Source organism: Schistocerca gregaria, chromosome 1 (genome assembly GCF_023897955.1).
Source record: "Schistocerca gregaria isolate iqSchGreg1 chromosome 1, iqSchGreg1.2, whole genome shotgun sequence".
In the NCBI taxonomy this organism is placed as follows: domain Eukaryota; kingdom Metazoa; phylum Arthropoda; class Insecta; order Orthoptera; family Acrididae; genus Schistocerca; species Schistocerca gregaria.
The window spans coordinates 308,297,508-308,320,226 of NC_064920.1; the positions used below are offsets into that span (position 1 = coordinate 308,297,508).

A 22,719-nucleotide genomic window follows, 5' to 3' on the forward strand; every position below is an offset into this window, starting at 1 on the left:
TTTCTAATACAGAAGTGAAATACAAATTTTCATAGATTTAGCTTCAAAAATGCCTGCACAGCGAAATATTTCCACAAAAACTTTCATCCCCAAAGGGGTTAAACTGCCAAATACAGTGAAACATGTATTTTTTTAAATTTCTAACTGAGAAGCAAAATTAAAATTTTCATAGAATTAGCATTGTTTTCATAAAAAATCTCATCCCCTATTTCACCCTCTTAGGGCTTCATTTTTCAAAAACACTGAAACATGAATTTTTTTATTTGTAACTGAGAAGTCAAACACCAATGTTCATAAATGTAGCTTTAAAAATACTTTATTAGTTCTTTAATAATGACATATTTCCAAAAAACACTTTCATTCACAATTTCAACCATATAGGGTTAAATTTCCAAAAATACTGAAACACATGGTTCTTTTTTTTCTGACTGAGAAACCAAATACCAACTTTCGTAGGTCTAGCTTCAAAATTGCTGTAATAGTGAAATAAAAAAACCTCTTCATCCCCTATCTCACTCCCATGGTGTTGGAATTTCAAGGAATCTATTCTTAAACAATGCTTCCAGTATAAGATACACACCTTCTTCAAATCTGAAGTTTCTGTCCTTATGGTTTGGGCTGGGCAATGATGAGTCAGTTAGGACATTGCCTTTTATGTATAGAGAGATACTTTTGGTGTAAACTTTGATAGTAGTGTTAGTCACTGTCATGCTGTACGATCAACTGGTGACTTCCATTAAGCTTCATTCAATTTACTGAGCACACATTTGTCCAGTACTCAAGTGACATGTGATTCAGCAGTTCGTGCAGTAGTTCGCAGTTCACTGTTCTCATTACTGGTAGACACGCATAAACAGAAGTGCTCTGTTCACAGTTGACATGTCTCAAAGTGAGTGTGGAGACTCATACACTACTTTCCTCCCCATTGTTGCTGAAGGATCCCAGAAATGTTTGTTCCATAAAATTGTGTCCCGATTGCCGGCTGTTGTATCAACGGCATTTCTGTGATGTCATCTGTTTTGCAGGCAGCAAACCAGGGCATCTTGCAAGGGTCTGCCTCGGCTAGCATGTGACAAAAACAATTGCCATTGGCACTACATATTAACTTGCCAGTGCCCATAGCAGCAGCAGATGGGATGCAGAAGCTCATGCTGCAGCTGGAAATTAATAAAGCAGTGATAGATTTCCAGCTAGACACATCTGCAACCATGTCTCTGATCATGATGGGCATGTACTGGCATATCAGTTCCTCACATTTGTGGTACCCTCGCCACAGAGTGGGTTCCACCGCACGGCCATATATCAGTCCAAGCAAGTATAAAAATTTAGCTTGACAACTAACCCTGCTAGTAGTCAACTCCTGGATGACAACTAACATTTTTGGCTTTGATGCTTTAGTACAGTTTGGTTTCAAATCACAAAATCAAGTGAATCTAGTTGCAACTGTGACACCATTCACAGAACGTGATAACTATGTGTGCAATTTAAACAACTGTTTGAACCTATATTATGTTGTGTAACAGATTTCCAATCCCATTACCCTTAAAGTGATCATCAGTACATAAGTTTGTAGAGCACAGTGCCTTTTACTGTTTGTGATCACGTTAAAACAGATCTAGATTGCAAAGCATGGGAATAACATCACCAATATGATCAACCCAGTGCGCAACACCCAAGGTCATACCGAGTGAGATGGTGCAGTGGTTAGCACACTGGACTCACATTCAGGAGGACAATGGTTCAAACCTGTGTTCAGCCATCATGATTTAGGTTTTCTGTGATTTCCCAAAATTGTTGCAGGCAAATGTTGGAATGGTTCCTTTGAAAGGACACAGCCGACTTTCTTTCTTAATACAATGGGACTGATGACCTCGCTATTTGTTCCCTCCCCCAAATCAACAAACCAGTGATGGTTGTAGCTAAGAAACTAAATAGATCACTTAGGATTTGTGGTGTTTTTGAGTCTACCATTAATGCACAAGCAAATGTTGATCAGTATCCAATATCCAGGTGAGAGGAATTGATGGCAAAATTGGCTGCAGGCCATTAGTTTTCAAAGATAGAACTCGCTGATGCCTACTCACAGTTGCTTTTAGATGATCAGTTGAAACAGTTTTTAGTTATTAATATGCCATTTGGCATAACAGAGTGCCATGCGGAGTCATGAGTGCTCCTGTGATATTTCACAGATAGCTTGAGCAACTCATCCAAGGTTCCCCAACTTGTCAATTATTTACAATACTGTGCACTTGTCAGAGCTGCAACTGCACAATGTGCAACTGTTGTCTGAGTGTCTACAAGCCCATGGCATGCATTGTTGCCTTTACAAATGAAGTTTCTTTGAGCCAAGAGTAAAGTGTCTAGGACATACACTAAGTAGAGATGGGCTCCTGCCCACACAGACTCATGGTGCAATTGCTAACTTACTGTCTCCTAGGAACCTCTAAGAATTAAAGTCATCCTTTGGCAAAAGAAATTATTATGCAAAATTTATTACCCAACATATTCAAGATTTCCTTTCCACTTCATCACTTTTGTAATAAGAAGACAGTAAAGCAGTGTGGGCAGAGCGATGCTAGAAAGCTTTCTTGCATAAAAAGTTCCTTAAGCCAACTTATTGATTATCAGTGTTAGATCTGGTCACACAATTAATATTTGCTGCTGAAGCATCAGATCATGGGAATAGTGCAGTGCTGTTCCACAAATATGCTAGCAGCACAGAACAAGCCATGTGCTTGGATCTGAACTTGAAATGCAGCATTATTTGCAAATTGAGAAAGAGGCATTAGTTATCATATATGGTGTTAAAAGTTTCATGTATCTATCTATGGTACTAAGTCTCAGATGATTACAAATCACATTGTTCCTTGGTAACTATATCTACGAGATCTATTATCGATGCACCAGGTAGCGTGCAAGCACATTTTCCCCCTTATTTTGCAGCCCAGCCAGTGTGTTGTCTGCTGTATGGCAGTGCTGGCCACAGAACCAGCCAAATACACCAACCCATAATGGTGCACCTACATTTTATTGTGGCAAAGATGTAACCTGACAGATGGTGTCATTTTGATGTTAGCTGTGGACAATTTTGAATGCCAGATGCTAGTTCCTCCCATGCTTCACTCCCACATGCTGCAGCTTGTCCATACTGCACACTGCACCATGCCCTGATTGCCCCAGACCAAAGGTGCATGTTGATTTCACTGGACCATTCCAGAGAGCAGTGAAACTGCTTGTTGTTGACATCCTCTCTGACTTTTCACATGTGCGGTGAATGGCTATCGGCACCACAGCAGCTACCATCCGTACCCTCTACATCATATACACAATATATGGGACGCCTTTCACCCTGGCTTCTGACAGTAACTGTCAGGTCACATCATCTGTGTTTCAAGATTTTTGTCAACACAATGTCATTAAGCACCTGACCACACCCCATTTCATCTTGTATCCAACTCGGAAGCTGAGCAGATGGTTGAGACCCTCAAAGCACAGATGCCTAAGATCATAACAACAGCCAACTCTGGGAAAGCATTCACCAGCTAAATGTTGTCATTGGTATAGGAGAAAATAAAGAATGTAACATGGAATGCTTTCAACTGCTTTGTAGATCTTGGCAGAAAATTGACTAAAATGCAGTTTAATAGATGCTATTTTTTAAATCACAGATTAAACAATCGTTTTCATATATCATTGGATGATGAGAGGTAAATTTGTGAAATACTGACAGACTGTCGTTAGATGGGTATGATATTGGAACTGCACAGAGTTTCCATTGTGTGTACATCTCAAGAAGCAGAATGGCTAATGTAGCTCTTAAGGAAGGATATTTAATGTTTATTAATAGTCTTCCACCATACAAGTAATTTACCAAATTTATATATGCATTCCTGTACAGATTTTTCTATTCCCATATCCTCTGTTGACTACCTCTATTGACATCTCATTTTATCTTGATGAGAGACCATTCTTGTCCTATAATTAGGATTCTTGGATACACAATTTATGTTTCTTTTGTATACGAAACTGTCTACAAAATTTTAAACACCATAAAGTTAAAAATATAAAAAAAATAATTATTTTTAAACAGAGGAATGCTGTGGGGTCATAGCATTATGACTTACAAGTGTGTGTAAACCATATTTAAAGTCTATATTTCTAAGAAAAACCCTACACACCTTTTTTCTTTGGGATAACATTCCCCTGTTTGCATAAATTGCACATTGTTGAACTAAATTAATCTACAGATTGCTTCAACTGTGTAATTATAATTCACTCATTTAAACTTTACTTCAAGAACCAAAGTAGGAATTTCAATGCGTAGACTTCACTATCATCTGACATATTGTTGCTACCGGTTAGCAACATCTCTTGGCATTTTACCTTCTGCCCCCTTCACCTTTCTTCAGAACATGTGCAAAAAATAAGATCTTTGTTAATCCATTTCAATAATTTTATGCATTCATCAATTCCTGGAGAAGACTCTAGCTTTTCTGAGTCAAGTCATCCAAAAGCTTTGTTTCTCAATGTGACTTTCTTTCTTTCATTTTAGTGACCCACAGAAGCTGCACCCTCATAGATCTGTGAGTCCAGTTAATGGACCAGAAAACCAAAACCAAGAAAAGGCTTCAAGAGAAGAAGGTCAACGGGAAGAAACAGGAACACAAACTGAGAATGAAGTGCTGGACAACAAGGAGTCAGAAATTCAGAAATCTCTTTCATTAGGTGACAAAGATGTTGAAATGAGGTCACAGAGTTTTGGGTATGTAAGAATGACAGTAAAGGAGATTATAGTAGTGCTTGAGCTTTACTCAGTCTGCTCTTCCAGAATCTTTTATTTGGTATTGTATAAAATGATAGTGTTTTGAATATATAGAGAATTCTTGCACTTTAGTGAACATTTTTACTTTTCATCTCTCTCTCTCTCTCTCTCTCTCTCTCTCTCTCTCTCTCTCTCTCTCTCTCTCTCCCTCTGTGTGTGTGTGTGTGTGTGTGTGTGTGTGTGTGTGTGTGTGTGTGTGTGTGTGTTTTTGCGCACACATACTTGTATGTGTGTATGTTTGTTTGTGTGTGTGCACACATACGTGTATGTGTGTATGTTTGTTTGTCTGTATGCACATATGTGAATGTGTGTCTCTCTGTCTGTCTTTCTCTCTCTCAGTCTACCTATCTGTCCATCTGAAAGAGTCCTTGGCATGTCCCATTAATAATAGGCTGACAAGAGCAATTTCACTCAGTGAGGTAAAAGTTCGTGAATAATCTGTGAGAGAAGTAACTAGCTGAATGATATTGAGAAAATTGAGATGTAGAGTCAGGAAAGTAGCTATGCAATATTTTATTCTGAGACACAATTTTTAATGCCACCTAAGTTTTAATGCATTTGAAAGGTCAAAATAGGTTACTAGACAACTTTGACCCCAGTCATGTTTTCATGCTAAAGATAAGTTCTTTGAATGTGATATATGGGCATCTTTAAGTTATTCTCTTCAACAAATTGTCAGCCGATACTGAATCTGACGATTATAATCAAATGAAGTACCTCTTCAGCTCTAAAAACTAATGATAGTCATGACATGTACACATAAACAGAATAACAGAATTACACACTTGAATGTCTACTCTACCCTCTGTGCAGTAAAAATAGTGTTCAAATGAGCACCATTGTGTAGTCGGTGATCACCTTACACATCATCATATTTTTTATGTACTGTTTACCTGATAAAAGTAGGCAGCATTCACTTAGAAGGTAGGTGTAAGTTCCTCACTCTGTTATTAGAAGAGTGGGGATGCATACCATGTGGTTCAGTTTAACTGTGCACCTATTAAACACTTAGAACTATGGAAAAAATTTCCTCTAATCAGCATCTTTGCAAAGGAACCTCTTCCAGTAAGAACATTTCCTTTGAAATGCAGAAAAGTATGAGAGACTGAGTTCAGGTAAAGCAAAAAAATTGCAGATTGTTTTAATAGAGTGCTCACTCAAGTGTAGAATTTTTTTTTAATGCTGCTGGAAATGAAGAACTGCCAAAAGAATAAGCAATTTGTAATAAAACTCTCCACCCAAACTCGCCTTAGAAGGTCAAATATTACTGACAGAGTGTTGTATTACCCTCAGCTCAAAAGGCAACATTGGATACAGATATGGAGGGGAATGGGGTCATCACACCACTCTCATGACTGTTGTCAGTTTTCATGAGTTGGAGCTTCTGTTTCTCAATCAAGTACCGTATTTACTCGAATCTAAGCTGCACTCAAATCTAAGCCGCACCTGAAAAATGAGACTCAAAATCAAAAATTTTTCCTGAATCTAAGCCGCACCTGAAATTTGAGACTCGAAATTCAAGGGGAGAGAAAAGTTTTAGACCACACCTCCAAATCGAAACAAAGTTGGTCCATTGTAACATGAGACACAATTTAGGTCGATTAGATGAAGATACAGCTACAGTAGTTTGGTTCGAGTCGTAAGCTTAACAGTTAAGCTTTACCAAGTAACCATTGCTGTGTGTCAGGCTCTCCGTCCTTATTTGTATGGGTACCCTTCCTTTTTCATGTGCTTCGTTTGGTTTGAATCGATTGCTTATTTTGCTTTTATCTGATAAGTGTCGTTCTCTTTGTTGTAGGTGTTTACGTCACTCTAAGCTGAAACTGCATTATTTTAATGTGTCGTGCATTGTTTGTCGTATTCTGATAATGAGTGCTTACGACCTGTCACCGCTAGCGGCATAGCTTGCTTTTGTGCGCACTACCACGGCTACAATAAAAAGAAGAGAGAGGAATTGTCTTATAAGCGAAACAATGGCAAGACTGCTATTTGTTGTTACTAACACTGCGGCTTTCTATGATAATGATCAACAAAAACCAAATAATAGATTGCATATGATAGAAGATGTTCTGAACGAGAGTTTAGCGAAAATTTTTCTTCATTCGAAACTCTTCGCAGACGCCTCTTTAGTACATTACATTCAGCACACAAATTAGAGTCATCTTAGATTTTAAAATCTAGTCAGTTGCCTTGCTTTATTTCTGACTGTATCACTATTCAGCATAAGAATAATACGAATATAAACATGACATGATATGTATATTCTTCCTCGTTTGCTGTTGTGTCACTCTAGTTTCGTAGTTAATTAGGCAGAGAGGATTTAAATGAGATAGCAGCAAACACAAAAGAATACATGGCATAATGTTTACGTTCTTCTACCTTTTCTTTTAATTTATTTACTGATGCAGAGGTTTAGGCACCAGTATTTATCTTTGTGCCTGCAAAGCATGCCTGTGTAGCACTACATATATTCAACGGCTGAAGTTAGTTGTGGCGGCACCTACCAACATTTTTCAGAACTTCCGCTTTCTTTGCACTCGATTCTAAGCCGCAGGCAGGTTTTTGGATTACAAAAACCAGGATAAAAGTGCGGCTTAGGTTCGAGTAAATACGGTAGTTCCTCAATTGACATCACAAGGGAAGAGTACAACCTGTTCATTGACAGTGCACAACTCAGATGGTCAGACATCCAAGTCCTAGCCACACTTGATGGTGCTTAACTTTGGTGATCTGAAGGGAACCAATTTATCCACTGAGGCAACTCTATTGGCAATATTTAATAATAATAATAATAATAATAATAATTATTATTATTATTATTATTATTATTATTATTATTATTATTATTATTGTACATCAAATAATAAATACAGTTTCAATAAATACAGTCCCTAATATAATTCATTTTCAGGATGTCATACAGATTATTCTGCTGAAGGCATCTGGTAAGATATTAAAATTTAGAATTTACACACTAACAGTTTTCCAAAGTAAATATGCAGGTTCCATGTTTAGTGTTGTATTTTACATTTCTTAATGTACAAGGACTTTCTTATTATGGCAGATTTGTTGGAAGTTACTTCATGAAACTAAAATATCAGAAAAAATGAAACTTTCTGTTTATTTAATATGAAGACAAGGAACTCTTCTAGACAAAAAATGTATTTTCTGTTAGAATTTGTTTAAAGTGGTAGTAAGAAGGAGCATGTGATTTCAAGACAAGTCATTGGCCATCTTCAGACCAGCTTGAAGTGCACTTTTTTCGTATATTAGTGCTCTGTTTTTGTTTAAGTGCAGGTCACAATGCAAGTTTGGTTTTGTTGTTTTTGCAAGTGTGTGTGCTTGCGAGCATGTGCATGGGTGCATGTGCTCATGTGCATACAAGCGCACTGAATTCAGTAAACAAGCAACTATGTGGCTCGCTGGATTTGTCACCACAAGTAATTCTGACTGCTTTTTTTCCATGGAGTATTAGTGATGTACTTGAATTTTTTCATGTTGTTGCATCCCATATCTCTACTGCATAGACTGGCATGAATGGTATGCAGTTTTTAGCACAATGTGTGCTTATCAACTTTGTGCACTTATGTTTTGTCTCTTATCAGAGCTATTTTAATTACAGAGATATCCATATAAACTTGTTTTTTCAAATGGAATTATGCTGTAGGGGCTATTCCTAAATTAACATATGATTGTATTTTAAAAAAGGAAAAAATAGATAATTTTTTAAAATATACAAGCTGTTCTTACTTGTTGATATTACTTCTCCATGTGGCCACACCTAAATTCAAACACATCTTTTACTGTGAAACCAGCTTCTTTATCCCTTAATCAGAGAATAGTACCACCTTGCGCCTGAGCCAGGAAGCTCCTTGAGTTCAGTGTCAGTTGTGAAGTGCTGAGTAGTCAGCTAGGCCTTCATCCTGTGGAAGCAATGAAGGTTGCTTGGTGCCAAGACTTTAGGAAGGATATAGAAAAATCATCCAGCCCAAAAGCCTGAGTTGTACCTTCTGGGGTCATACATTGTTGTTAGTAGTTGTTGCTGTTCTAGAAGTAGCAGTAGCGGCGGCAGCATTATTCATCCATAGATCTCTTTTTACCTTGATATAGGACATGTCAAAGTATTTACAAGTTTATTAAAAACAAAGATTCCAAGACTTACCAAGTGGGAAAGCGCCAGCAGACAGGCACATGAACAAAACACACAAACACACACACAGAATTATTAGCTTTCGCAACCGATGGTTGCTTCTTCAGGAAGGAGAGGGAAAGACGAAAGGATGTGGGTTTTAAGGGAGAGGATAAGGAGTCATTCCAATCCCGGGAGTGGAAAGACTTCCCTTAGGGGGAAAAAAGGACAGGTGTACACTCGCGCGCGTGCACACACACACACAAACACACACACACACACACACACACACACACACACACATATCCATCCGCACATACACAGACACAAGCAGACATATTTAAAGGCAAAGAGTAAGGGCCAAGTTTAGACCTATTTAAAATAAGCCAATTTGTATACACATACATTTACAGACTTCTTATTGAATAATGTAATGAAGGAAAGTTATTCATTTAGTAATCATCATGTGCCACATGTTATAGATTTACCTTCAGAATTTCACAAGAGTCTCACAATAAACACACGTTACTCTCATTAAATCCCTTTGTCAAAATTCCTTTTCAAATACAAGCACCTATAATCATCATTTTGTGTTTTGAAAGCATCTGCTTGAATTTTTTGTGCTTATTGGGGGAATGAGTGTGCATATATCACTTTTCCTTAGATTCAGCATTCAAGTACATGTCTCTTCCAGACTCATGCTGATGTTCAGAAATTCCTGCCATCTTCATGATAGCACTGGAGGAATGTCAAAGCCAAACTCATTCTTCCAATCTTGTGAACATCGGCTACAGATTTTAGTATCCATTGTGCACAAAACTTATGGTAATCAAACATCTCTGTGCCTGTGTTCAAGAGAGTTGTCCTTGAAATCTGAGGCACATCTTCAGAATGTTCAGAAATTGTGACCCGATCTCTTCTATTTTGTCAACATATTGCACAAATTCATCGGTTTCATCTGAATGTCTTCCTAAACCACTTTCATCATGCACATCTGTGCAACCAGTCTTAAATTTTCTGCCTCTCTCACTTACAACCCAATTACTCATAACCTCATCCCCCATACACGTGACGCAATTAACAACAAATCTTGGTGGCATTGTCTCCTGCTTCTGATCAAAACACCAGAGAGCTGACTGATGCAATGTGACCTTCAAAGTCTCTTTTTTCCAACTGTGCAAGCACTGTGAAACTGCAAGAATGTGTTTATTTTTAATAGTCAGTTGAAGGTTAATTTATGGATAGCCTTCATAATTTCTCTTGTAAATGTTGTGTAACTCAGAGAGATTAAATCAACCTCATTTTACTCTCCAAATTCTGATAAACAGGTTTATGGATATTAGTAATGTAGGAAAGGATAGATTGCTGTTTACCACAAAAATAATACAGTAAGTTGCTGCCAGACATAGTTAAAAGACATGTACACATAAGCTTTCTATCCTTAGCCTTTGTCAGAAAAAAAGAAACACACATAATTCATTCACACAAGCATGCACACCACACGCGCACATGAGCACCAATTCCTGCAGCTCAGGTCAGAATAGGAGTTGGCCGTCCTGTACACGAGGTGTGCTTGCCTGTGTGGTAAGCTTGTGGTAAGTGTCTTTTAATTGTGCCTGTCTGCAATGTTGCATGTTATCTTTACAGTAAGTAGCAATCTATTTTTTTGTACATTGTTGATATTCCTGCCTGGAGTTTCCATTGTTTGTTCCTGGATATTAGTGTGGATTTGTTTTGAATAACAAACATATTGCTATCTTCTGTGGAAGTTTGTGTTTGTGTATGGCTGATGAGACACTCCACCTTTACATGTCTAAGAGAGTCTACTTACAAATTCAGAACCGTTGAGAAATATTTAGTTTAAAAAATAATAATCACTCTTGGGTGACCATCTTACCAACTGGAAGGTAAAGGACAGGTTGTCAAAGAATGACTGACCAGTTAACACTTCTGCTTTCACAGTTTATAAAATATTCTGGGCTATTATGTTGTGGTCAAATGGATTTCAACCCGACATTTCGTCCCCATCTACAGGGGACATTTTCAAGGGGGATCATAGCTTTGTTGTCCGCCCCTGGTAGCTGAATGGTCAGTGTGATGGATTGTCAATCCTCTAGGCCCAGGTTCGATTCTTGGCTGGGTCAGGGAATTTTCTCTGCCCAGGGACTGGGTGTTGTGCTGCCCTCATCATCATCCTATCATCCTCATTGACTGCAGGTCTGCCCGACGTGTGGCCGTAGCCTTATGATAAAAAAAAAAAGAGCTTTGTTGAATGTCTGTGCCACACCCTGGCTTGCTACTGCCTACAACAAAATTCAGCTTCTGTGAGCATCCACGTAGTGGCGTGACATCACATGTTTTGAATACGCGAGTGCAATTGACTGTTGTTGAGTGCCGTCATCTGCTGTTACTATCATCCTATGGTGGAAACTGGTTCACATCTTCTGCAGCACTAGCATCCAATCATAGCAATGCTCAAGCACCAGTGAAATAGAAAGTTTTCCTGCCACTCGTTAAGGATGTGACTGACTGCATAGGAAAAATCTTGAAAAAGCGGAATCTTGCGGTAATCTACACACCCACACGGAAGATACAAGATTACCTGAAATTGGCCAAGTATGCTCACCAACCGCTAGAAAAAGCTGGAATTTATAGGATTCCATGTTGTTGTGGGGAGGCATATGTGGGTACTACAAAAAGAAATGTCAAAAAATGACTCAAAGAGCACAAAGGCAATTGCAGAAGACGTGAGATTGACAGATCAGCTGTTGCAGAATGTCCTTTACAGACAGGAGACCACCACATTCATTTTGATAGCACTCAAATACTGGTGGCCACAAGTGGATACCATGAAAGGCTCTACACAGAGGCCTTAGAGATTTTGAAACACCCCAGGAATTTCAATAGGAAGGAGGAATGTGTGAAATCGAATGAAATTTGGATCCAGTGTTGCAGAAGGTGTGTACCAGTCTTCCACCATGCGATGATAATAACAGTGGATGATGGCCAATTGCACCCACATATTCAAAACATGTATCACACCACTGCATGGATGCTGTAGTCAGTAGTGAGCCAGGGTGTGAATTGGACATTCAATGCTCCTTGAAAATGTTCTCCACAGATGCAGGCAAAATGTCAGATTTTAAAGTGAAACCCATTTGACTGTGTCATAATAGACCAGAATATTTTACTAATTGTGACAATTTCGGCTGTGAAAGTTTACATTTTACACTTCTGCTTTGTTTCTGTCACATGGAATAGTTTTGTAAAACAAGAAATTGAGGTATAAATGTTTTTAAATAATACCTTTGTATGAAGATGCAATTATGTCATTGACAGTAACAGATATTGTCACAAAAGAAAGTGGCCATTGGCACTTCCAAAAACTTCCATTTATGTCATCAGGTGTTGGAAATTATTACTGCAATAAATATATGCAGTTAATGGCGCAAGGATTTCTGGATAGTTTAAAGATAACCTTCAAACTCATTAATCTCACTGAAAATCAGCCAAATGTTCAGTACAACTGATAATGCCTTTATGTCCTTCTCAGCGACCACAAAAGAAGTGAGTGAGTGCTTAGCTAGCCATAAGCAAGTAGTGGTCTGAGCACCCATCATGCTGGTACCAAATCCCCCTTCATATTTTAAATGATACTTCCTCTAACACAGCTTGTAGATTTCTGTAAGGAGCTGTGCATATCTACTACCCATTAAGGTTTCTTCAATGAAGTCAAGACCAGATACATCGTCTCCAAAAATACCACACCTAATGTTTACATCCCACTGCCTCAAACATTCAACCTGCCTCAGCCAGCGCACATTTTCAGTAGCTCTGTATAGCATATTTTTTACATGCAGTTTTCCATGGTTTGTAAAGGTTGCTTTATCAGTAGGAATGGGATTCTTTGCAGAAAGAACCTATTCTCCTGATGTCATATGAGAACCAAAAAACTAAGTACAGTGAGTCTTCTGTAACCCGTGATGATAATCAGTTGTTGAAGTAGCATGTAATGTGGATGGAAGCTGTCTGCTTGCAAAATGCAAACAATGCTGGACTGACTTATTCAAGTTGCAGCTACAATTTTTCAGGAGCTAACATGCACGTTATGAGCAACAGCTGGCTAACACCTATTACATTCATACTACTCACAGCAAGTATGCCCCTTAACCTTTGCATTGCATTCCAATGGCCTTCCAGTAACAATTTTTTTACACATCCCCTGAATTGCCATTCTGTTTCTTGGACACTGTCCATCAGGACACCTTTGTTCATTCCATTCAGATATTCTGGTTTTGCTCTATTTGTATTTTTCAAATGAAGAAAAAAATCTTAATTTCTGTTAGTTTGTGAAAACACTTCCCTACCGCAACCCATTGTGCACCCCCACCCCCCCACCACCCTCGTAGTTGCCAGCAATCAGCACATGTGAACCGGAGAGACAGAGTAAAAAGCTAATGCATCTGCACACCTTTTACACCAGTATTGTGGCTGTGCAGCACTTTCCCTTCCTCCTCTAATGTAACACATTTATTTATGTGGGTATGAAACCAGGAGATTCTATATAAGACAGCAATGCTTTTATGTCCAAAACAGACAATCCAAAGTTCTAAATATTCTTTGAGAATATGTATCATGTTTTGGAATGTGAAATGCAGTTGAATTCTTCTCTTTGAGATCTAAATAGTAACATCATAAACTACTATAGTTCTGTTAAAAGTTAAGCTAATACTAATACCTCCATAGTTAACAAAACTATGACAAGGTACTGTATATTATTTAGGAGGACTTTCAAAAAATTTATCTGGTTAACAATACAATTACAATATCTTAAATGGTTCTGGAAATATTTAAAGAGAACAGCTTAGCTAAATCACCCTGCTTACAGGGTCCATTGAAGCACAAATCAGCTGTTCATTGAAATTTCTTTATTTTTGCCGCCAATCAAAAAACTGCTGCACTTGACTGTGCATCCTATAGAAACTTTGCAAAATTAAAATTCTTTGGTGAACCCTTTTTCTCACCTTTACAGGCAATGTTCTTGTCAACTGAGGGTTTTCTGACAAAGACACTGTGGTTAGGGAAATTTTTTCTATGATTTTGAGTGAGCAAAAGGGCCCCAATCTTCTGACTTTATGGAATATGGGGATGGCATCATCACCATACAGTAATTGCATATGTTTACATCATTCATTCACAAATTGGATTCAATCAGGTCTGCTGTGCAAGAGTGTCTTCAGGAATGTTGAAAAACTTATTTACAAGCAAAGATACTTATTAGAAGCTATACGTGCAACGCATAGTAACAATCCATTATGACTTGTTCTAATGACACAGTTAGCTAGTTAATTATCTGTATGTTTGCTGGATCATATTCTAACCACCCAATAGCCCACAGAAATAGTCCATTTTGAAGTTATAGTATCAGTGAAAAATACGTCAACATGCTGATAATTCCCATTATTTCTTAAGACTTTTACTCTCTCTCTCTCTCTCTCTCTCTCTCTCTCTCTCTCTCTCTCTCCTTTTGTCTGAAATTTTATGATTTTGTTAAATTATTAACCTCGCCAGGTACATGGTCAAAGATTTTTTTAGCTGAATATTTCACCCCTTTCTCTACCACATTAAAGCTGAGTTATGGATAGTGTAACTCATTTCCCCCTCTAGTACTATTTTTAAGAATATTACTGTTGTTTTTAAGCTGTAATGTTTTGTTGGCAACAAACTTAGTAAAGATACTTTGAAGCTGTTGTCAGTATGACCAACTGTTTAGGGAGCTGTGGACAACAGGATCTCAGAACGGACCCTTATATTACCCTTATTACACATTTTTGTGCAACACACACGTTTTCCTCTTTTTCATTGTGTTAAACAAGAATAAGATGCCATAAGTCATTTGTGAATAAATATAGACAATTTTGTGACATCTTCATCTCCAAATTCTGACATTATCCATAGTACAAAGGTTACAGGTTTAATAATAAGCGTAAAATATGACTTCCAGCTCAGGTTCTTGTCAGTATGAACACCTAATATTTGGAATATTCTGTTCCATTTGGTGATTTATCCTCGTACATTATTTCTAATGATGTGGTCAGATCTTCTGCACTACTGAATTAAATGTGTTGCATCTGATACAGTCCATTCACAGATAACCAGTTATTAATTTTCAAGAAAAGTCTCTCTCTCTCTCTCTCTCTCTCTCTCTCTTTTCATGTGCGAGTGCCTGCATGCATACACGTTATATGTGCATGCATGTGCTGTTTCTGTCTCAAAACTGTGGGATAATTTGTAATGTTAGGTCATTGAGATGAATAAGACATATTGTGAAGAACCATTCACTCCATGCTTTTAAAGGTGGTGTGAAAGACTTGCATATATATTTTGATTACAATATCCTGAACGAATTATCAGGGACTGTGGGGAGTGGATGAAAGAAGCTTTACCCACCTACTCCCAGCACACTCGCTGCCTAAGCAGAGACCCAGTGCAGGGAGAACAAGCTGTGTTTTTGTCATACATTGTTAGCACTGTACGTGTGCTTACTGGTTTGGCACAACGTGGCAGTTAGTTCAAAACAGCTATGTTCCACATAGACATTAGATGGTCGTTGTTTACAGCAGCAACACAAAACAATATTGGAGTGAAGTCAGCCAACTTCTGCCTATCCAGATCTACAGAGCTCTGCTTCAGGAGTTTGTAAACAAATAGCAGTTACACCATGACCTGTTATCTAGTTGTCAGATTTAAACGTTATTGTGTCAGTATATTGTGTTTATGTACGTTTTTGTTCTATAATGACATATGCTGGTAATTATAGTATATTTAGTCATGGACAAATCAAGAAGCCCAGTGCATGGGCTACACTATCAAATTGTGCATAATGGGATTTCCATACTCGAGAGTGAACTATGAGCTCAGGAAAAAATAATACGATGAAAGTCAACTGCCCTGGGAAAAACTGTCATTTGGCATGGATTGTAACAGTAAACAAATGTGCAGTGTGTAAAACTCTTCCTATTTTGATGACATGAAATAACAAATGGTAAGTAGCCATAGTATTCAAAACCACATTCTCGCTATATGGTACACAAGCCATCACCCAACTCACTTATCTGTGCTCACCATGCATTTGATGCTTGTATTGTACAACAATACAAACAGGCTGATGAATCATTACAAAATGACAGTGGCAGGACATCAGTACGAATAAAATAACACTAAGAAAATGCATTTTACTTGCCAGAAGCATATCTTTCATGTAATTAATGGAGGTACTCTCATAAGTTTACGCAAGATGAACTGGGGCACCTGTTATTCCAGCCAACATATCGAAATCTGCTCTTCAATCACATACATCAGTTTCTTTGTCTACACCACTAATTTGCTAATCAGTATCTTCAGTAAGGCATTGCATCTCACCATTACTCTCAAATCAAATTGTCTGAATGGTTTCAAAATAAAAAAAATGAGTGCTTGCTTGGCATCCCCTCTCCACAGTCACCTGATCTCAGTGCTATTGGAAATATATGGGGTTCTATAGACTGAGATCTGTAACCTTGGACCCAACTCCAACCAGTTCCCAGTAATTGAGAATGGCAGTTGATCAGGCATGGATTGGGATTGATCCTCAACACTTCTGGTGTTTTAAGGACTCCATGCTACCATACATTACCACTTTCAGTATTATGAAGGAGGCATTAAATATTAAATGGAAGGTGTCTAATTTAGATGCTCATGAATATATTCTCTTTTGTGGACATATTTTACATATATCATTGAACTGAAAGAACAGTGTGATGTGACATATTTTCTAACCTCAAAAGATTAACTATGCACAATCAGTCTTCATCCATGAAGTAAATGAAGTACTGTGCCTCATAATTAAATTATACAATATGGTCATGAGAATACCAGCAGTTAATGGACATATAGCCAAAATCAGTGAGCTGTCTGTGACTATGAAATTCAAACTGAAGAAAAATTTAACAATCTGTGAAGCATATATTGAAGTGAAATAACCAAATAGAGAGACAAAATTGAATGCATAGTATTTAAGAGAGAGATTTTCAAAGGTACCCTTGTGATGGCTTTGTAGAGGAATTGTCTTCTATCTGTGAAACTTTACAGAAGGCATTTAAGTTTGAATGAGCTGCATTCTCAGCATCATCCCCCATGAGGCAGCCATTTCCTTAACAATCAGATTTCAGGAAAGCATGCAGATGCTCTGTTTTAACAAGATGCATTCAACAGACACACTGAACTGTGGAAGAATCTTATGTTACCATTGGCAGTGGTTGAATTGATGTGAGAAAAAAGGAGCCATTGATTTCCCCTCCCTTAATGTTTGCTTAGCCTGGAGAATAAAACATCATGTTTCCATTCTAATTTTTTGTATGTTGAAAAATGCACTCATACGTATTATGGTCAGTTTTAGGATTCCGCACCTCAGTCAGTAAAAATTGAACTTGGTTAGGATCGTTTTGTTGTCTGTCTGTTAAGACCTCTTTTTCTCAGGAATGGGTAAAGGTATTAAGTTGAAATTTATGTAAAATACTAAGGTCTGTGGTCCTCTGAAGTGTTAAAAACTTAACCTTTTAAGTCAATACAGTCAAAGGATATTGCCATTTATGTCACATACCTCGAAACTCGCAAACTTGCTCATCAAAATCTATAGGGTACTTCCCGTTGATCTAGAGTCATGAAATTTGGCAGAAATAGAGTTCCACAGTACAAGCAAAAGAAAACATCTGAAAATTGTTGATTTGTAATTATTTATATAAATGTAAATGTTTGTTTTTTTCAAAATTGTGCATCTCCAAAAGTTCTTGACTGATTGCTTTGAAATTCTGACACAACATAGTATTGTAATTTGGGAATGTTTTGAGGTGTGTGTGTGTGTGTGTGTGTGTGTGTGTGTGTGTGTGCGTGTGTGCGTGTGTGCGTGTGTGTGTGTATGCATGTAACTTTTTGAGATTGTTGTGTAACAATGTTTCCATTATTAAATATATAAGAAAATTATATATTACATACAAAAAACATAGGTGTATAAAAACTCTTGAGTATTTCAATGCAACATTGTGTCAAAATTTCAAAGCCTTGGCTCAAAAACTTTCGGAGACTTTTCATTAGGAACATTCACAATTCCCTTATTAGTAGAAATATGGATGTTCATTGTATGAATGCAGAGTCTTGCAGAAATAACATTGAGTAAAATGTTCTTGGGTTTCCAAGCGCATCTATTGCTTAAAACTACATGAGCTTTCGGCCAAGCACTCCTTGGCCATTTTCAAGTGTTATGACTGCCAGTGGGCTGTTGGTGCACCCTTATATATGCTAGCTGCTGGCTGTGATGTCACTGGTGCCTGTGACATTGCCATATATGGGCATGTTTTGAGTCGGCATTCGATGTGCCCTCTTCAACTGCGCGATGCTGGATCCCATGCAGCGCAGAGCTGCAAGCCACTTTCTCTATTCAGGGTGTTTGCGCTAATTTTTATTTCAATAGCTTCCTTTATTAAACTGTCCCAGAAGCCGTTAGTGCGAGCCATGACAGAGGTATCGTCAAATGTTCATTTCTTCAAAATCCCCAGCCTCTGAAAGTTCCTCAGAGATTGCATTCGAGTGATTACAAATTTTTGTAAACCTACTGGAAAGCCATCTGGTATATATGTAATATATATATTATAAAAGAGGAAACATTATAAAAATGTAAATGTTGATTTGTTCAAAATTGTTAATCTCTGAAGGTTTTTGACAGATTGCTTTGAAATTTTGACACAATGTTGAATTCTAATAAGGGCATATTTTTAGGTACCTAAGTCTTTAATATGTGATATGTAACCTTTTGAAATTTTTTATAAGTTTTCCTTTAAAAAATTAGAAAATAAAAACACACACGTGTACCAATGGAACATTGTGTCAAAATTTTAAAGCAATTGGTAAAAACTGTTTGGACATTTGAAATTAGCAATATCTACATTTTCTGTATAAGTACTAATGTAGATGTTCATTTCTTCAATATCTCTAATCTTCAAAAGTTCTTCATTGATTGCTTTGAAATTTTGACACAATGTTGCATTCAAATACTCAAGTGTTTTTACATATCCAATGGAATTCCATCTGGTATATAGGTAATAAAAGAGGAAACATTATAAAAATGTAACTGTTGGTCTGTTCAAAAGTGTTAATCTCAGAATGTTCTTGACTGATTGCTTTGAAATTTTTATGCAACTACCTTTGGTATATGCGTGAGCTTTATTTACTTATTTCTTAAATACATGTAATACATAAATTTATTTAAATTTAATAATAGGGAAACATTATGAAGTATACAATAGCAAAACATTGTTAGCAAACAGGAAATTTGTATTTATGCTTATCGGTTTACAATTAGGATACTAGAAGAACGAGGAAATGGATGAAGAGAGGGGGAGTGGGAGATGGAAAGAGACAGGAAAGAGATTGAAGAGATTGGATATTATGATGTATATCATGTTCCCATAGATACTACGATATTATGAGAAGGAAAGTTGACACTCACCAGATAGCAGAGATGCTGAGTCACAGATAGGCACAACAAAAATACTCTAACAATTACAGCTTTCTGCCATTAAGGCCTTCGTCAACGATAGATGCACATACTCAGACCAGCACACACTCACGCAAACACAACTCACACACGCAACTGCAGTCTAAGGCAACTGAAACCACACTGGCTCTACTCAATCATGAGGCAAAGGGGTCTTAACAGATGGACAACAAATGGAATAAAAAATTATGAGATACTGACTGTACCCAGCCATGCTTTGCTATGGCTCATTCTGCTTAAATGGAAAAGAAAGAAAAGAGAAAGCAAATGTTTCTATTATCAATTGGAAATCCAGGCTGCAATGGAACAATATTATGAGAAGGAAAGTTGCCACTCGCTGTACATCAGAGATGCTGCACACACACACACACACACACACACACACACACACACACACACACACACGACTGCAGTCTCAGGCAACTGAAACCACACAGCCCATCAGTCTTGTGACTGGTTTAATGTGGCGGACTGTGAATTCCTTCCCTCTGCCAAACTCTTCATCTCAGAGTAGCACTTGAAACCTATGTCCTCAATTATTTGCAGGATGTATTCCAGCACCTGTCTTCCTCCAAAGTTTTAACCCCCCTACAACTCCTCCTAGTACCGTGGAAGTTATTCTCTGGTGTCTTAACAGATATCCTACCATCCTATCTATTCTTCTTGTCAGTGTTTTCCATATATTACTCTCATCACTGATTCCCTAGAGAACCTCCTCATTCCTTTACCTCATTGGTCCACCTAATTATCAACATTTGTCTGTAGACCCAGATCTCAAAAGTTTTGATTCTCTTGTTTTTCTGTTTTCTCACAGTCCATGTTTCACTAACATACAATTCTATGCTCCAGACATATGTTCTCAGAAATTTCTTCCTCAGATCAAGGCCTATGTTTGATACTGGTAGATTTTTCTACGCCAGGAATGCCCTTTTTGCCAGTGCTAATCTGCTTTTTATGTCCCCCTTGCTCCATCCATCCTGGGTTATTTTGCTCCCTCAGTAGCAGAATTCCTGAACTACATCTACTTTGTGTTCACCCATAGTGATGTTAAATTTCTCACTGTTCTCATTTCTGCAACTTCTCATTACTTTCATCTTTCTTTGATTTATTCTCAGTCTATATTCTGTATTCATTAAACTGTTCATCCTATTCAGCATATATTGTAATTCTTCTTCACTTTCACTGAGGATAGCAATATCATCACTGAATCTTATCATTGATATCCTTTCACCTTGAATTTTAATTCCACTCTTGACGTTTATTTTATTTTCATCATTGCTTCTTCGATGTATAGATTGAACAGTAGGGGCAAGAGGCTACGTCCCTGTCTGACAGAACATTTTAATCCAAGCACTTTGTTCTTGATCTTCCACTCCAACCGCTCCCTCTTGGCTCTTGTGCATATTTGTATTAACCATCTTTCCATATTGCTTGTCCCTATTTTTCTCAGAAATCCAAACATCTTTTACCGTTTGACATGGTCAAGTGCTTTCTCCAGGTCGATAAATTCTATGAACATACCTTCATTTTTCTTTAGTTTTGTTTCTATTATCAACAGCAGCATCAGGTGCCTTTATCTCTACTAAAGCCAAACTGATTTTCATTTAACACATCCTCAATTTTCTTTTCCATTCTCCTATATATTATTCTTGTCAGCAACCGGAATACATGAGCTCTTGAGCTGATTGTGCAATAATTCTCGCACCTGTTGGCTCTTACAATGTTTGGGATTGTGTTAGTGATTTTTTTACAAAAGTCAAGTAGTATGTTGCCAGACTCATACATTCTGTACTACATGAACAGTCATTTTGTTGTCACCCCCCCCCCTCAACCCCCCTCCCCCCTCGAATGATTTTAAATGTTCTGATGAAATGTTATCAATCTGTACAATTTTAAGTCTTCCGAAGCTCTTTTAAATTCTGAGTCTAATATTGGATTCCATATCTTTTCTGTATGGACTCCTGTTTCTTCTTCTATCACATCACGAGTCTCCCCCCTCATAGAGGCCTTCAGTGTACTCCTTACATCTATCTCCTCTCTCTTCTACATTTAACAGCGGGATGGCCATTGCAGTCTTAATGTTGCCACCATTGCTTTTAATTTCACCAATGTTTGTTTTGACTCTTGTATATACTGAGTGAGTCCTTCTGACACTCATTTCTTTTTTTATATCTTCACATTTTTGATGCAGCCATTTTGCCTTAGCTTCCCTGCACTTCCCATTTATTTCATTCCTAGGTGGGTTTTTTTCCTGAATTTTCCTGAATGCTTTGATACTGCCTTTTTTTATCAATCAACTGAAGTATTTCATCTGTGACCCATGGTTTCTTTGCAGTTACCTTCTTTGTACATATGCTTTTTTCCAAAGTTCTGTCAGTGCAATTTTTAGAAATTTCCATTCCTCTTCAACTGAACTTCCTACTGAGCTATTCATTATCGCAGTAACTATAACTTCAGAGAACTTCAACCATATCTCTTCATTCCTTAGTACTTCCATATCCCACTTGTTGCATAATGATCCTTCGTAACTAGTCTCTGAAACTTCAGCCTATTCTTCATCACTACTGAATTGTGATCTGTGTCTATGTTTGCTGCCGGCTACACCTTACAAACCAGTATCTGAGTTTGTACACTCTGCCTCACAATGATGTTACAGAAATCTTCCCATGTCTCCCGGCCTTTTCCAACTATACCACCTCCTTTTGTGGTTCTTGAGCAGAGTATTCAGTATTACTAGCTGAAGTTTATTGCAGAACTCAATTAGTCTTTCTCCTCTCTCATTCTTAGTACCAAGTCTATTTTCTCCTGTAACCCTTTTTTCTACTCATTCCTTTACAATTGCATTCCAATCCCCCATGACTATTGATTTTCTTCTCCCTTTACATACTGAATTACTAAATACAAACCAAATTGTTTTGTAGGAACAGAAGAAACATAGAATGAAGGAGTGGGATGTGTGGAGTAATATTAATTTCAAAAGTACTTAGCTGGAGGGATAGTGTGAGCAAAAAATTTGAGATTTTTATGTGCAAACCATTAATAAAGTTTAGTAACTGAGTTTGTTCTGCAATGGGCTGGAAACAAAGTTTTATGTACCCAAGATTGTCTGGACTTGATTTTGCCTTTCTTTCATACTCTCATACATATGTTTCCTAGTGTCTGTATTTTCTAAGTGGA

At 37.6% G+C, this 22,719-nt stretch overlaps 1 protein-coding gene across 3 annotated transcripts in view; it reads left to right on the plus strand.

The window, feature by feature from the left end:
- LOC126343024 (MAP7 domain-containing protein 1-like) overlaps window positions 1-22,719 on the plus strand; it is a 255,278-nt gene that overhangs the window by 153,939 nt on the left and 78,620 nt on the right. For 2 of the 3 annotated variants that reach the window (XM_050001905.1, XM_050001906.1), the window contains one exon: window positions 4,553-4,762. The exons of the other annotated variant lie outside the window; for it this stretch is intronic. In XM_050001905.1, the coding sequence (XP_049857862.1) occupies window positions 4,553-4,762 (210 nt within the window). The remainder of the gene's footprint in view (window positions 1-4,552; window positions 4,763-22,719) is intronic. 3 annotated transcript variants of the gene reach the window in all.